The 14,257-nt window shown below is 43.9% G+C and overlaps 1 protein-coding gene across 2 annotated transcripts; it reads left to right on the top strand.

The window, feature by feature from the left end:
* The first annotated feature begins 2,999 nt into the window (after positions 1-2,999).
* On the top strand, positions 3,000-9,009 carry FAM111A (FAM111 trypsin like peptidase A). Of its 2 annotated transcripts, none has more exons than XM_053397900.1 (3): positions 3,000-3,102; positions 4,320-4,402; positions 6,987-9,009. In XM_053397900.1, exons 2-3 carry the CDS (start codon positions 4,340-4,342, stop codon positions 8,775-8,777), a joined length of 1,854 nt encoding a protein of 617 aa, XP_053253875.1. In that variant the 5' UTR covers positions 3,000-3,102; positions 4,320-4,339; the 3' UTR covers positions 8,778-9,009. The 2 variants fall into 2 exon arrangements, with proteins under 2 accessions (XP_053253875.1, XP_053253886.1); XM_053397911.1 differs by having other exon boundaries at positions 3,006-3,112.
* Positions 9,010-14,257: the final 5,248 nt, after the last annotated feature.

Genomic DNA, 14,257 nt, shown 5'->3' with positions numbered 1-14,257 from the left:
TTCAAACTGCTAGGTTGCCAGGAGCTGGAACAGAGCAAGGAGGGCTCACTCCCATTTGTGCGGATTTGAACCTCCGACCTTCTAATCGGCAAGCCCAAGAGGCTCAGTGGTGTAGACCACAGCGCCACCCACATCCTAAGACCAGGAGAAACCCCAGGCAGCACAACAAATCCTCCCAGAGAAGTGCAATACCATCCAGTACCAGTTTTACCTCTCCACCAGCTGTTTTCCTCATCCACAGTACCTCCATCTTATCAAAAACTACCTGTAGCCTCTCTGGGAATAGTAGATTGAGGGAGAGAGGTGTTTGAGATGTTTGGATGTTAGCTCAACCCTCTGAAATAATTCTTCCAATGGCTTTATATAGATATTAAAGAGCATGGGGAGACAAAATAGAACCAGGAGGCATTTCACAAAGGCCATGGGTGGAACAGAAACTCCCCAGCACTACTTTCTGGGTTCATCCCTCCATGAGGGACCGGAGCCATCATAACACTGTACCATTCCAGCCAGGCAACCTAGAAAGATACGCCAGCCAATGATACCAAAGGGACCAAGAGTCCAGGAGAACAAGGTTGCACTGCCTGCTTTTCCAATCAGTGCATGGCAAGGCTTCACTGATGGAATGAGCAGGCTCTTCTGAAACTGCTTTCAGCAAGGAAACTTTGTGAAATACACTAGTTTGTGGAGGTAATGCTCCGCTTTGCGAAGGCAAACCTCGCACCAGACATGCAACAGTGTGTCAAGGAGCATTACGCTTGCTTTCCCTCACCTTGTGCCTTCTTGGCTAGAAAACAGGGTTTCCCCCCTGACCTTTTGTCCTTTCACAAATTGTTTGCTAGACATAACGCTTGGCTGGAGCAGGGCAGGGAACGCAGATGTAATCAAGTATCGGGGGGAACATTCAAGGGAAGCACCTGCTGACACGTGTATTTGCTAACGCTGGAAATGTGCTTAGATGGAAATATGCTAAAGTTCAGAGTGGTTTTGCTACTGCTTTCCAACTGTTGATTTTTGCCAATAAAAGAGGCTCTGCAAAGCTTGCTCCTGCACCGCTCACTCGCATCCAACCTTGTGTAGTCTCCGTTATTCCTACACTAGTCTCTCTCACTTTCTCCCCATCTGCACAACTGCAGCTGTATGGGTTAGATGTTCTTGCTTCGAAAGATCCAAGCCAGCAGTGTCACCAAAAGGAATACCATAACCTCAGCAGAATAATGTATGAATTCTAATCAATGAGTTCATAGGACGTCAGCAACACTTAAAAAAAAAAAGTATTTTGTTGATTTTGAGTTATGAATGAATTTGATATAAAAAGGAGAAAATAAAATAAATGATATCAGCAATAACAACAACAGGTTGGAGTACAGAGCCCATGATGCCATTGCTCAGGTGGCTCTACAACTCTGCCCCACCACGTGCCCCACTCTTGCCCCAAAGGCAATAGCTACCATCTCACCTGTTGGAGGCAGTATGCCCCTGTACACCTGTTGCTGGGAACCAGGAATGGGGAGAGTGCTGTTATACTCAAGTCCTCCTTCTGGGTTCCCACTAGTTGGCCACTGTCAGAACAGGATGATGGACTAGAAGGTCCTTTGACCCAGCAGGGCTCTTGTTATGTTCTCAAGCACAGCTGTCCTGGTTTCGCACCACTTCTAGTATCAATAAGATAGGGTTTAATTGATTTCTCTTAATTCCTCTGCCCCTGAACAAAGACTTTTTTGTCTGAATTTCAGATTTATTTACAGGATAGCAAAGAGAGGAAAACAAGCAAACAAAACAAATGCAGAACAGCGAATAGATGTTTTACAGCATCATCTACAGGCAGAAGTCGTGAAAAGCAAGCAACTTGCGTGTTTCATATTCAACAAAACAGCTTTCTAGGGAATTGTTTGAGTAATAAATCCATTGCTGCTTCCACTGTCCCTCAGGTTTGTGAAGATAAGATTCTCCTACTTTATGTATAGCAGGTGATATCTAATGTCAGTAACAGAGCTACTCCATTGGTTTCAATGGGTCTACTCTGGGCATGACTTTGTTGGGTGTCACCAAATGTCCTAAGTTCATGGAGGAAAGGTGTCATTTTAATGTGGTTAGCTTGTTCTTTCCTTAATTCTGTTCTATAAGAGTATTAAATAAGCGTTGTAAATAAGGGCACACAGGTTTGTTTCCTTCAACAATACATGAAATATCTTCCTCCCATTAGCACTTGGATTTTCTTCTTCATATTTGACTTATGCTTTTGTAGGACAGAGAATTAGAGGTGGGATCAGATGCTACAACAGCTCCAGGATCTGGAGCGCGGTATCCAATGACATCCAAAAAGCAGGTTCTTTGGGGGAATCGCTCATCTCCTCGGCCCCTTCTTCTGCTGCGACCCGCGAAAGGCGGCGAGGAAACGGCAAACACTCCTTCCATTTAGCTGCGTTACAAGCCTAGACAAATCTCGCCCGATTTAGCAGGGTCGCCTATGGCAAGGCGGGCTTAGGCAAATAGTAAAACGAGGACTTTTTGATTCGTTTTTCGGGATGACGACGCTCTTCCCCTTTTCTTGGCATCGCAGCGTCTTCTTACCTTGCATTCCGCGTTTTATCTTTTCCCCTCGGCTCACTGCCGTCTGTTACTATGTAAAATTCCAGCTTGGCTGGAAACCTCTAGCATCGTACGAACCCGCCCCCCTCACCGCATTGAGCGAAACGCACTGGGCGGCTTGTTGTTGTTGTTTAGTTGTTTAGTCGTGTCCGACTCTTCGTGACCCCATGGACCAGAGCACGCCAGGCACCTCTGTCCTCCACTACCTCCCGCAGTTTGGTCAAACTCATGCTGGTAACCTCGAAAACACTGGGCGGGTTATGGGAAATCAAATGACGTGTTTCGAATGTAATCCAATAGGAACCTGCGATGCCCCAGTAACTCCCGCCCCTCTTCGACTTCCGGCTGCTTCCTGGAAGCTCTTGCCGCCAAATTTGAAACGGGGAGAAAAAGGACGCCGGCGGCTTCTTTCCCGCTCCTTGTGGGTTCGGGATATCCCTTTGACGTGAAAGGCGCGGTCTCTCCTACACTCCCCTTGCCAGCGCGAGGTGGGTGGACTGGGAAGCTCGGGTAAGTACCGGTAATTCCCTGCTGCTACAAGTGAGGCTTGGAGTCGCACCCCTCCCCCATCCCACTTTCTGGCCAAATCCCAGGAATCTGCTTGGATTGCGCTGAGGGCCGGATTTAGGTTTGATGAGGTCCTAAGAGCTACTGAAGGTAATGGGGCCCTTTGTATGTCCAGCGGTCCTTTGTCAACAACAAATTGTCGCTGTTTTTTGTGTTGAATATATGCTATATGGTAATTTATGGACCTAATAGGTATCTAAAGCCATTTGCAAATGCAGAATGTAGGCACCCTATATATAGAAACGAGCAAAGCAGTGATATTTTAGGGAGCAGGCTAGCAGGCGGGGCCCATTACTTACATCATAGGAGCCTACACAGCACAAAACACTGTTGCTGTATGTAGGTTTTATTTTATTTGTTTTTTATCTTATATTTCGGAAATGTATATCCAGTTGTTCTTTTCCTTTTAATTTTTTTGGGGGCCACTACCAAGAAGGCCCTCTGCCTGGTTCCCTGTAACTTCACTTCTCGCAGTGCGGGAACTGCCAGAAGGCCCTCGGAGCAGGACCACTGGCGGAGGAAGAGGCGGGGAGTGCACTGCCCCCCGCAACACGATCCCAGTGGGGTGCCATCGCGACTGCCACCCCCCACCCGTGCTGGGCGCCACGCCCCTGCATGCAGCACATCACGCCCCCAGGATGCGCGACACACCCCTGTGGGTGGCGTACCACGCCCCCAGTTCGCACGCCAGCCATGCCCCCGCCTGCTCTCCGCCCCCCACCCCCCAGTGCTGGAGCACTCAGTGTCCAGGCTGAATGATGGGGGTGGAGACGTTCCTTCAGGTATACTGGGCCGAGCCCGTTTAGGGCTTTAAAGGTCAGCACCAACACTTTGAATTGTGCTCAGAAACGTACTGGGAGCCAATGTAGGTCTTTCAGGGCTGGTGTTATATGGTCTCGGCGGCCACTCACAGTCACCAGTCTAGCTGCCGCATTCTGGATTAGTTGAAGTTTCTGGGTCATGCTGGAAGTTTGTATTATATGGTAAACATCTGAGCAGTATGACCCAAACAGTTCTTTTTTTGTTGCTGCTGTTGCAGCTGTTGTTCATTGTTATGGTGCATGTATCATCCGTTTATTAAAAAAAATTAAATAAAGTGTTAAAAATAACAAATAATTGCCAATTCACTGATCTCTGAATCTGACAACTTCCCCCCTTAGCTGTATCTGCTTGAGTAAACATGGAGTCTCATATCAGGAAGAGTTCCGTTAAAAGAAAGAGTGATATTCGGGATTATCTGAAGGTAAGCCTTATTCTGAAGAGGGATTACTTTACCTCAATCTTCCAAAGAACGTAAGGGGTAGTTACTGAATATTTTTATTTGCTGCCTGTAGAAATTATTGCTGGTTAAATACTGCCACTGTCTACTTCTGTTTAATAGCCTTTGTGTGCACAATTGAAATATCACTTCACTTCCATCCAGCCCTTTTATGTTGGGTCCAGGGATTAAAGCAAAGCTACACCATTGCACTGAGGAACAAAACCACACAGGGCCTGTTAGATGCTTACTATAAATTGGGGCATTAATATCCCAAGATTGCTCTCTTTTTGCCCTGCCCTTTTCATCCTACCCTTCCTTGTGTCCATTTGAGTGATTGCCAGTGGCTGCTGGTTGCTGGACTAGTAAGCAAACGTCAGCACCCAGCCTATGCATTTCACCTGCATGACTCACTAACTAGCATAACAGTACTAACCAGGGTGGATCAGAACCTGCTTCTTTTACTTTTGAAGGCGGAGCAGGGCAGGGGAACATTGTTCAGCTGAAAGGCCTCATGGTGGTGGTAGGCAGGTCTGGAGCCCCAAAGTAGGCAGAACATCAAATGTAAGTTTAACCTTTGCATAGCTGGCTAGTTCCTCCACAAACTCACACACCCCTCTGTCTTCCATTGAGGCAAGCAAGAAACGTCAGTAATCAAGGGTGCAAATCAATCTAACCTGGACTGGAATAACATTTGTAATGTCCCCTGCTCTGGCACTGCTGAGGGTAGAGATAATCCCCACTCAGAGACCATCAAATGAAGATCTGTTAGCCTTTTTATTGACTGCTGCATGAATGGAAACTGCTAAGTGCTAGAAACCGAGGAAGGTTCTAGTATTGAATCTTGGTACTCCGGAGTTTGGTCAGTTGCATTAGCCAAAATACTGACTAATAATAATGATAGTAATAATTTATTTATTGGACTCTGCCCATCTGACTGGGTTGCCCCAGCCACTCTGAGTGGCTTCCAACAGAATATAAACGAACACAACCAAACATTAAAAACTTCCCTAAACAGGGCTGCCTTCAGGTGTCTTCTAAAAGTCAGATAGTTGCTTATTTCTTTGACATCTGATGGGAGGGCATTCCACAGGGCGGGCGCCACCACCAAAAAGGCCCTCTGCCTGGTTCCCTGTAACTTCACTTCTCGCAGTGAGGGAACTGCCAGAAGGCCCTCAGAGCTGGACCTCATTCCAGCCAGGCAAAAATACTAAAAGAAGATTTCAAAGCAGGCCTGGTGAGGGGATGTAGCCTGGTAAGGGCCAAACAGAAGGGCTTGGGGGGGCCTCATTTGATCCTTAGGCCTAAGATTCCCTATCCCTAAACTAGAGCTTAGCCATAGGTTTCCCTCCTACTGTGTGGAAGCAGAGAGGGGAAAGTCCTTGTCTGACGAGTCTTGTTACCACAGAGAAACTGTAAAAAAAAAGCAAAAGCAGTGAAAGCTCCTGTTGGACAGCACTGATGATGAAATGAACGTTGAAAGCAACACAGAGGAATTGGGTTGTCAAACTATTTCAGACCCCCCCCCCCAAGTGTCCCTGTTTTCCAGGGACAGTCCTGGATTTACAGAAGCTGCCCCAGTTTCTGATTTGTTCCTGGAATGTCCCACTTTTCCTTAGGATGTCCCTTTTTTCATCAGAGAAATGCTGGAGGGTATGGAGTTATGTGACCCCTGAGCCAAGGAGATAAGTAACTATACAACCTTTAGAAGGCAGCCCTTTATAGGGAAGTTTTTAAAATGTTTAATGTTTTAATGTGTGTGGTAAGCTCCAGATGTTGTTGTTGTTGTTGTTGTTAAATAGGTTATCCCTATTTTCATCAAAGAAATGTTGGAGGGTATGCTATTTGTTTTCACAGTACCCCCTTTGCCTTTCAAAGCTGCATCACAATAGAGTAATAAGAATAGCTTTCCTCACCACAATCCTGTGCTGATATGTTTACGCCACTTGCATTGTTTGTCTAGACGTTTTCAAAGACATGAGAGCCTTGCTCTATGGCAACCCCTTTCTGTTGGTCACTTATGGAAAGCTTGCTGGCGTGGACCAGGAATGTAGTAACATTTGTTGCCTCTGGGCCAGATGAACTGTAGCATAACTGGCTGTGGACACAAAGGAAACATGGTGCTACTCATGAGTAGCAGCAAATGCAACAGAGTTACTGTGACTCATTAGGAATCAAGTCAGAGAAGGTGCCATGCCACCATATTTGTTGTTTCCGTATTCTGCCAGGAGCACGCCTGGCAGTAGTGCTGCGCCTATATTCTTCAGGCCTCAGCCTAGCTCCCCACTTTTCTCTTTGTGTGTGTTCACTGGTATTCCTGCTATGTTCTACATCAGGCATAGGCAAACTCGGCCCTCTAGATGTTTTGGGACTACAATTCCCATCATCCCTGACCACTGGTCCTGTTAGCTAGGGATGATGGGAGTTGTAGTCCCAAAACAACTGGAGGGCCAAGTTTGCCTATGCCTGGTCTACATGTAAGCAGCTACCATCTGCAAGCATGTTGTTTTTTAAAAAAGAAAACCACAAAGAAAATATATTATTTGTTGACTTCCCCCTTTTTTTATAGGGCGAAAATGAGGCAAGCCCAAGTGTCAAAAGAGTGGGATCTACAGGTGCATCCACTCTTAAGAATCATCCTACAAGAAATACTCTTCCTAGCAGTGAGAAATCAACAGATGAAGAACGAGAATTCACTGTGAATTTAGCTGGTGATGGGAAGGACCATGTGGTGAAAGGCAGTCTCCATGACAGTGTGCTTTCTGCCCTCAAGGCAACAAAAGATATTTGCACCCATATGGAGAAAAGCAAGGGCAAAGAGATCTACCTTATAGGGAAGAAGGGGATTGAGGGTTGCATTAATCTGGGGATGCCTCTGAAGTATATGCCAGACGGCTCCCATTGTGTAATGAAATGTTATAAGGTTCAGCAACTTGAGGACTCTGCTGGCTTAGGGTATCGCCAGCATGAAAACAGGGAGGAGGAATGTATTTTGTTCTTCATTGACCCCAAGCCGACACAAAACAATAAGTTGATTAGATGCAGTCAACTTCTTAAGGAATACTGCAAGCTGTGTGTCTGTGCACCAAAAGGAGAAACCATAAAAGATGCCCTGTGCAGTGATGGTCGTTTCACGCCTGAGCTAAAGGAAAAAGACTGGAGACTGATGGAGGGTAGCAAGGCCATAGCTAACACTCTTTCAGTTAACAATTTATCTGACAAGACCTTTTATGTGGAAATGACGAAATCTGCTAAATCTGGTGGCCATGCAAATAGCCAACAGATTCCCCAGGTGCCTCATGGGAGGCAGCTCCAAACCTGTCATTATTTTAAAATTGATCTCCTAAGCTTCTATCCTGGCTTAAAGGATCAAAAGGAGATCATGGATAACTTCTTTGCAAAAACCAAGGAGGCACAGGAGCATAAAAGGGAGGTCCTCAAAGTGTGCAGAGCAAACTATAGCAAGGAGATAAGCAATGCCATAACGGTTAAGATGTTAAAGAAGCAGGCAACTCTCAGTCAGTCAGTTGGGTACATAAAGTGGGGCATTTCCAGAAAGGAGGGTGAAGCTACTTGCTTTGTGTTGTGTAATAGCTACATACTAACTTGCCACCATGTGGTAAGATCGATCGTTGGAGAAGGGATTGAAGAAAAGGAGTGGGCATCCAAAATCAGCAAGGCAGCCCATGTAACATTCTCCTATGAAGGCGACCACCCCAAAGATGAAGACTTTTTTTCACTTGAGGAGTGGTTTGAAATATATGATGTTGTTCTTGATTTTGCCATCCTGAAACTGAAGGAAAATGGAAACAAAAGTAGACTTCCTGCAGGCTTGGTAAAGTTATGCTTCCCTCCACCATTTGATGGGCTTACTTACATCATTGGTCACCCAGGTGGAGAAACAAAGTCTCTGGATGCCTGTTCTGTTGTCACTGTGTGTAAGCGTCAGAAGGAATCTCTTGATCGTTGGCAGCAGGGTAATGAGGCAGAACACAGCAACACCAACTGTGGTTATGATCCCAAGAGCTGCATCCATATGCTCAATCCAGGAGTTTTCTCAGATGTTTGCAACAACCCTGATGTACTCACCTATGATACATCTTTTTTCTGGGGGTCTTCAGGTTCCCCTGTGTTTGATAGAGATGGCCAACTTGTTGCAATGCATGCTGCTGGCTACGTTTATGGAAACAACTCCAAGCAGCGCAGCATAATTGAATTTGGCTATTTGATGACGTCAATCCTCTCAGTAATTGAAAAGAAGGATAAATCTTGGTATGACTCTGAAATTGGTCCTTTCCGACAGGCTTCTTATGCTACAGAAGAGGCTACCGTGTGTGTTGAGCCTATGGATGTGGATTAAAAGATCTATGTTCTATGATGATCCTTCAGTCTGAAATTTGGAAGATATATAGGGCCTATTAATTGATTAAATTGCATTTTGCATTTTTAAAGATAGTTACGCTTCATTACATACAACGCTTTTAAAAACATGTATCATATATCATTTCAAAGCAGTGCCATCCACCCCAACTTGGACATCCAATTCAGAAGGATAACATGGTTGATGGTACTGAAAGCCTCTGAGAGATAAAGGAGAAAGAACAGAAAGTCAGTTTCTTCCAAGAGCACCTGGATCTGGTCCACAACCCAATCAAGAACCTTGCCTAAGAAGGGGAGATTGGTAACTTGCTGATAATTACTTAGATTTTCTGAATTCAGGGAGGGTTTCTTACGGAATGGCCTTGCCACTTCACCTCCCTGACCCAGCCAGCTTTCTCTTCCCTGCTAGCTTTTATCAGCCAAGAGAGGCAAGGGTCTAGAGTGCAAGTGGTCACCCTGACAGATCCATGCACCTTGTACGCATCCTCAAGCCTTACCAACTGAAACTCATCCAACATAACAGGACTAGACATTGCTCTGGACACCCCTTTGAGATTCATCTGTAACAGTGGAGTCAAGGTTCCAGCAGATTCAAGCGATTTTTATCCTCAAAATACTTCACAAAGAAATCGCAGCTAGTGTCAGTTCTGCTAGCTCCTTTGTGCTAGACTGTAAAAGGCCCCATACTACCTGGAAAAGCTTTGTCAGACGGCATGATGAAGATTCAATGGAGTCAGCAAAGTATCAGTCAGCTAAATGATGAGCCTTCACCAGTGTTCAATTGCATTCAAGCTGTCTTCCCACTTGTTTCAGTGCTCTAAGCTCTGGAGAATACTAGGGAGTCAAGTGGACTCCACAAATTAATATATTTGATGTAGTAGCTATTATCTGACTGGCTTTCAACCATGCCTATATCCCACAGTTACCAGGGTTGTTGATAAGTTAAGGGCGCAAAGAGTATGAGTGAGATTAAATGGTTGTGTGGATTTAGGAAAATCATTGTAGTAGAATTTGTGTTGTATTAATAAAATAAGTAAGGAAATAACCCCATTTTCCTTGCCACAAAGTGTGTTGACAAAAGAAGTGAAATGAACTGAAATAAGGGGTGAATACCAGGCTACTACATGATTGCTTAGCCATGTATATTGGCTACACACTCATTAAAACCTCCCCTCACACTCTGCTTATATATCTCTTATCCAAAGGAAATAAAAATACCATTGAATTTCTTAACACTTGGGGAATTGAAATGTGCTGTTAATTATTTTATAATTTCTATATAGTGTTTAGAGTGCATGCATAATTAATTTGCATATATTATGTCATAGTTTCACTTATGATTTACTGGGGTTCTTTCTGTCCTTTGCTTCAATCAATAAGACTCTGAATTCCTTGAACCAGTGTGTTCTCAATCAAGTTCAGTTGCTTTCAGTTTATTATCGGTAATAGGAACTTAAACAAGAAAACTTATTGAAGATGTACAATATGAGCAGCACAGATGCTATTAGCCCAGAGATGAAAAGAAGATAAAGTCCCTACCAGAGAAGAATGGCAAATCAAATTGTTGGACTATGTCGAAATAGCAAAATTGACCCAAAAGCTCAGGAACCAAGAAGACCAAAACTTTGACAAGGAATGGGAAAAGTTTATAATTTATCTTGGAGACCACTGTAAACAGATGTAAACATTAGCAGGATTGCAATAGTATTTGTAATGTCTTGGGTATTATGGAATGACATTTTATTTTGTTTTTTGTTTAAATGGAGTATAAAAAAAGAGGCAGTAGAAAAGATTTAATAACAGAACCCATGGAGGGGATGGTGGGAAGTCCAGAGCTTTGATATGTATTATGTTATTTCTATAATTTTATACTTGTAAAATCAAATAAAAATATAAAGAAGACATACAATATGTACCCTAAGCTGTGCTCTGTCTTCCTCTGGAACTGACTTTGATGTAACTAATGGTGCAGACATGGGTCTCTAGTCCAGGGAGAGTCACTGGATGCAGGATAAGTGCAGAGAAATCCTGCACAAATAGGTGTTTAAAACATGCCACTATATCCACCTCACGAGCAGCACAAACAATTGGCAGTGACGGATACCCTCCATTAATTTGTCTAATCCCATTTTGAAGTAGATGGCCATTCCTATAACTTGTGATAATGAATTCCACTGTGTGAGGAAGTATTTCCATTAGTCTGCCCTGGATCTTCCAACATTATGTTTGTATGGTTCTCACATTACTGTGGCAGGGCTGGCCTTTATGCTACTCCATCTCTCAGGGGAAAGTCTCTGTGACTCTATGGACGGAGAGTTATCTACATGGTCCCACACCCCGCAGTGAAGCGGACTGTGCTTAGCAAAACTCCAATTCACAATAAACCAGTTCCATGGGATCCTGGCATGTGAGAAACGGGTGCCTTTGCATTTTAAAAAATGTAATGTGTTAAGTGACATGTTGAAAGTGCCACAGTGCTTTCTGAAGTCACCCAGTGTGTGCACCTTGGCTTTATTCTAGAAATCAAGCTCCCGAGACTAGCCATCAGCAGTCATGGCATGAAACACGTAACGTCCATTAACAGTAAATCACAGAGTTAAATGGCTGTCTTCTTTCATTAGTAGCTGCCTGAAATGACAAGTTTTTTTCCCTTCAGTGGTTGGCCTCAAGCCTCTCAGGAGCAGGCTGTGTTTTGAATTCATCAATAGCTCACCTGGCAACATCACCACTCACAGAGCCACGCTTAGCGAAAGTAAATCAAAGAGCTTGTTTCCAGGACATTATTTCATTGCAGTGATTTTTACCGTTGGCATGTTGAATTAAAGTCCTGGCTTTGAAGTCCCCAACATGGGGTTCTGCCTTGCCTGTTTGAAGGCTCTCAGCTGTTCACATCAACTCTTGCTTTGAAGTGAACCACTGCAGCTTCTTACTGAGACCCCACCTGTGTTTTATTGACATATCCTGAGGATAATAATAGGTGGTGATATTATCTTTATAGAAAATGTTAAAGGAACTCATTCAGGGTAAAGCTGCCTTTTTATTGTAGCTTTATTCAGATTATTTATTAAATTTGTATACCACCCTTCATCCAAAGATCACAGGGAGGTTCACAACATAAAAATACAAAATGAGAACACAAAATACATAATAAAAACAAAAACCGATAATGCCCCTCCCACAAACACACATTTTATTATTTATTAAATTTTAAGCATTTCTTATACTTTAAACCTGCAGGAATTACAGAACTGGGGTTTATCAGTTGCTTATTTACAAGTACATAAGCCCTAGGCCACAGCAAACATCAAGATACAATAACATACAACTTTATGTACGGTAGTTAAAAATGTTTCTAGCCGATACACTCAAAACTAAATGGCCAAATAAATCAGAGAGGTAATAAGAGAGAGAAAAAGTAATGCCAAATGATGTAATACATTTCAGGTTCATTACTATATGGATGAAGGATCTGAGGTCAGCAATCCTTAGTCAATGGGAGAATTTGTGACAATCTGCAGAGATGCACATATCTATGATGGTGAGTTTAGGGTTGGAGTAACTGTAACTTGAATGGCCTATGTTTAGAAAGAAGCATAAGAGATGTCCAAGCGTACTACAACTCTAGACTGACCTTTCTTTTAAGTTGACTGGAACAGCTGCCGCGCAGAATCTTGTATGAAACAGCTGTGGTACAGCGGGAAGGCTTTCCCCACCTCGCAGCTAAAAACAAGGGGGAAACACTTCATGGCTTTGATACTGGGGAGCCTTCGGATGCAATGCCAAGAAGCATGGAAGCTCTGGTTGCCTTACCTTTCCACCCTGAAAAGGCCTCTTGTACTGTGCTTGCATGTTACATCAGCTTCAACCAAAGGAAGCTGATCCATTAGAGCAATGGGGGAGTGTTATAAGAATTTTAAGGTCTCAAATACAGGATAAATATTCATAAATGCACACATATCTGAATATATGAACCATGTGCCTGAAATAGCAATCCTGAAGCCATTTTGACTCACCCAATGACCTCAAATATTCCTCTGCAAAGGGAGGGCAAATGGGGAAAGCCTTCCCATTGCCTTTTTGCTTACAAATCCTGTATTAAGAAGAAGAAGAAGAGGAGTTTGGATTTGATATCCCGCCTTTCACTCCCCTTCAGGAGTCTCAAAGCGGCTAACATTCTCCTTTCCCTTCCTCCCCCACAACAAACACTCTGTGAGGTGAGTGGGGCTGAGAGACTTCAGAGAAGTGTGACTGGCCCAAGGTCACCCAGCAGCTGCATGTGGAGGAGCGGAGACGTGAACCCGGTTCCCCAGATTACTTGACTACCGCTCTTAACCACTACACCACACTGGCTCCCAAGGGCATATTTGTGATTGAATAGGGTGAGCCTGTGATCTGGATTCAGGAACTGAAGTATTAACCATCACAAAAGAATGGCCAGACTGCCCAGGTAATGCAATCAGTGATCATTATCATTATCCTGGCAGGCAGGATTTCTGCTGTAGACCACCACCTTCTGTGATGTATGTATGATGTTTTTTGGGGGTGATCTTGAGCTATAGGGTGGACAATTTCAAAAGTCTATATAAGGGTTTGCACACCATTGTTCAGGGATCTTCTCCCTCCAGCGTGTGGTGAGTATGGACCCTCTTGCAACAGTTCCTTTAATAAAGATCAGGCTTACTAGCTGTTTTGCTGCTCTAACACCATCACCAGCTATCTAAATAGAGATTTTTAACCTGAAGTGCATTTGTTGAAACACCGTTAAAAATTGCATTATATAACACCAGTGTAAACTAAAATTCAGCCTTTCCCATACCTTAAGATTTCAGGGAATTAACAACTGCATCTAACAATCAGAACACCCACCCAGGAGAATTGGTGTGGAGGCCACAGATATACATATGTATGTGAAGAGTCAATATGAACCTTGTTCAATATGTCTGGTTGTTAACCAGAAGGTTGGTGGTTCAAGCCTACCCAAGGATGGCCGTGGGCACAATTCCTGCATTGCAGGGGGTTGGACTAGATGACCCTTGGTGTCCCTTCCAACTCTACAATTCTACGAACAACAATAAAAGCAGGATTGCCATTCCTCCTGAAGTACGTTTGTGCAATTAGATACTGTATAACGTAGAGTGGTATTTCAGGTTACGAACTTACTTCGTTCCGGAAGTTCATTCTTAACCTGAAGCGTTCTTAACCCGAGGCGCGCATTCCCTACATAGGCCTCCTGCGGCCCTGGAAGCGGATTGTGTTCGTATCCCATAGCAAAGTTCACAAGCCAGGACACCTACTTCTGGGTTTGTGGAGTTCATAACCTGAAGCATTTGTAAACAGAACTGTTCATAACCCGAGGTACCACTGTACATGAAACTCAGCAGTAGTAATGGCTGATTTTGTGCATTATGTGAAGATTTGGCTCTGAACTCTTGGGACTAGAGAAGGATTCCTAATAAATAA

Source organism: Podarcis raffonei, chromosome 1, assembly GCF_027172205.1.
Source record: "Podarcis raffonei isolate rPodRaf1 chromosome 1, rPodRaf1.pri, whole genome shotgun sequence".
NCBI classification, from domain to species: Eukaryota; Metazoa; Chordata; class Lepidosauria; order Squamata; family Lacertidae; genus Podarcis; species Podarcis raffonei.
The sequence above is the reverse complement of the archived record's forward strand: the minus strand, read 5'-3'. Positions and strand labels throughout refer to the sequence as shown.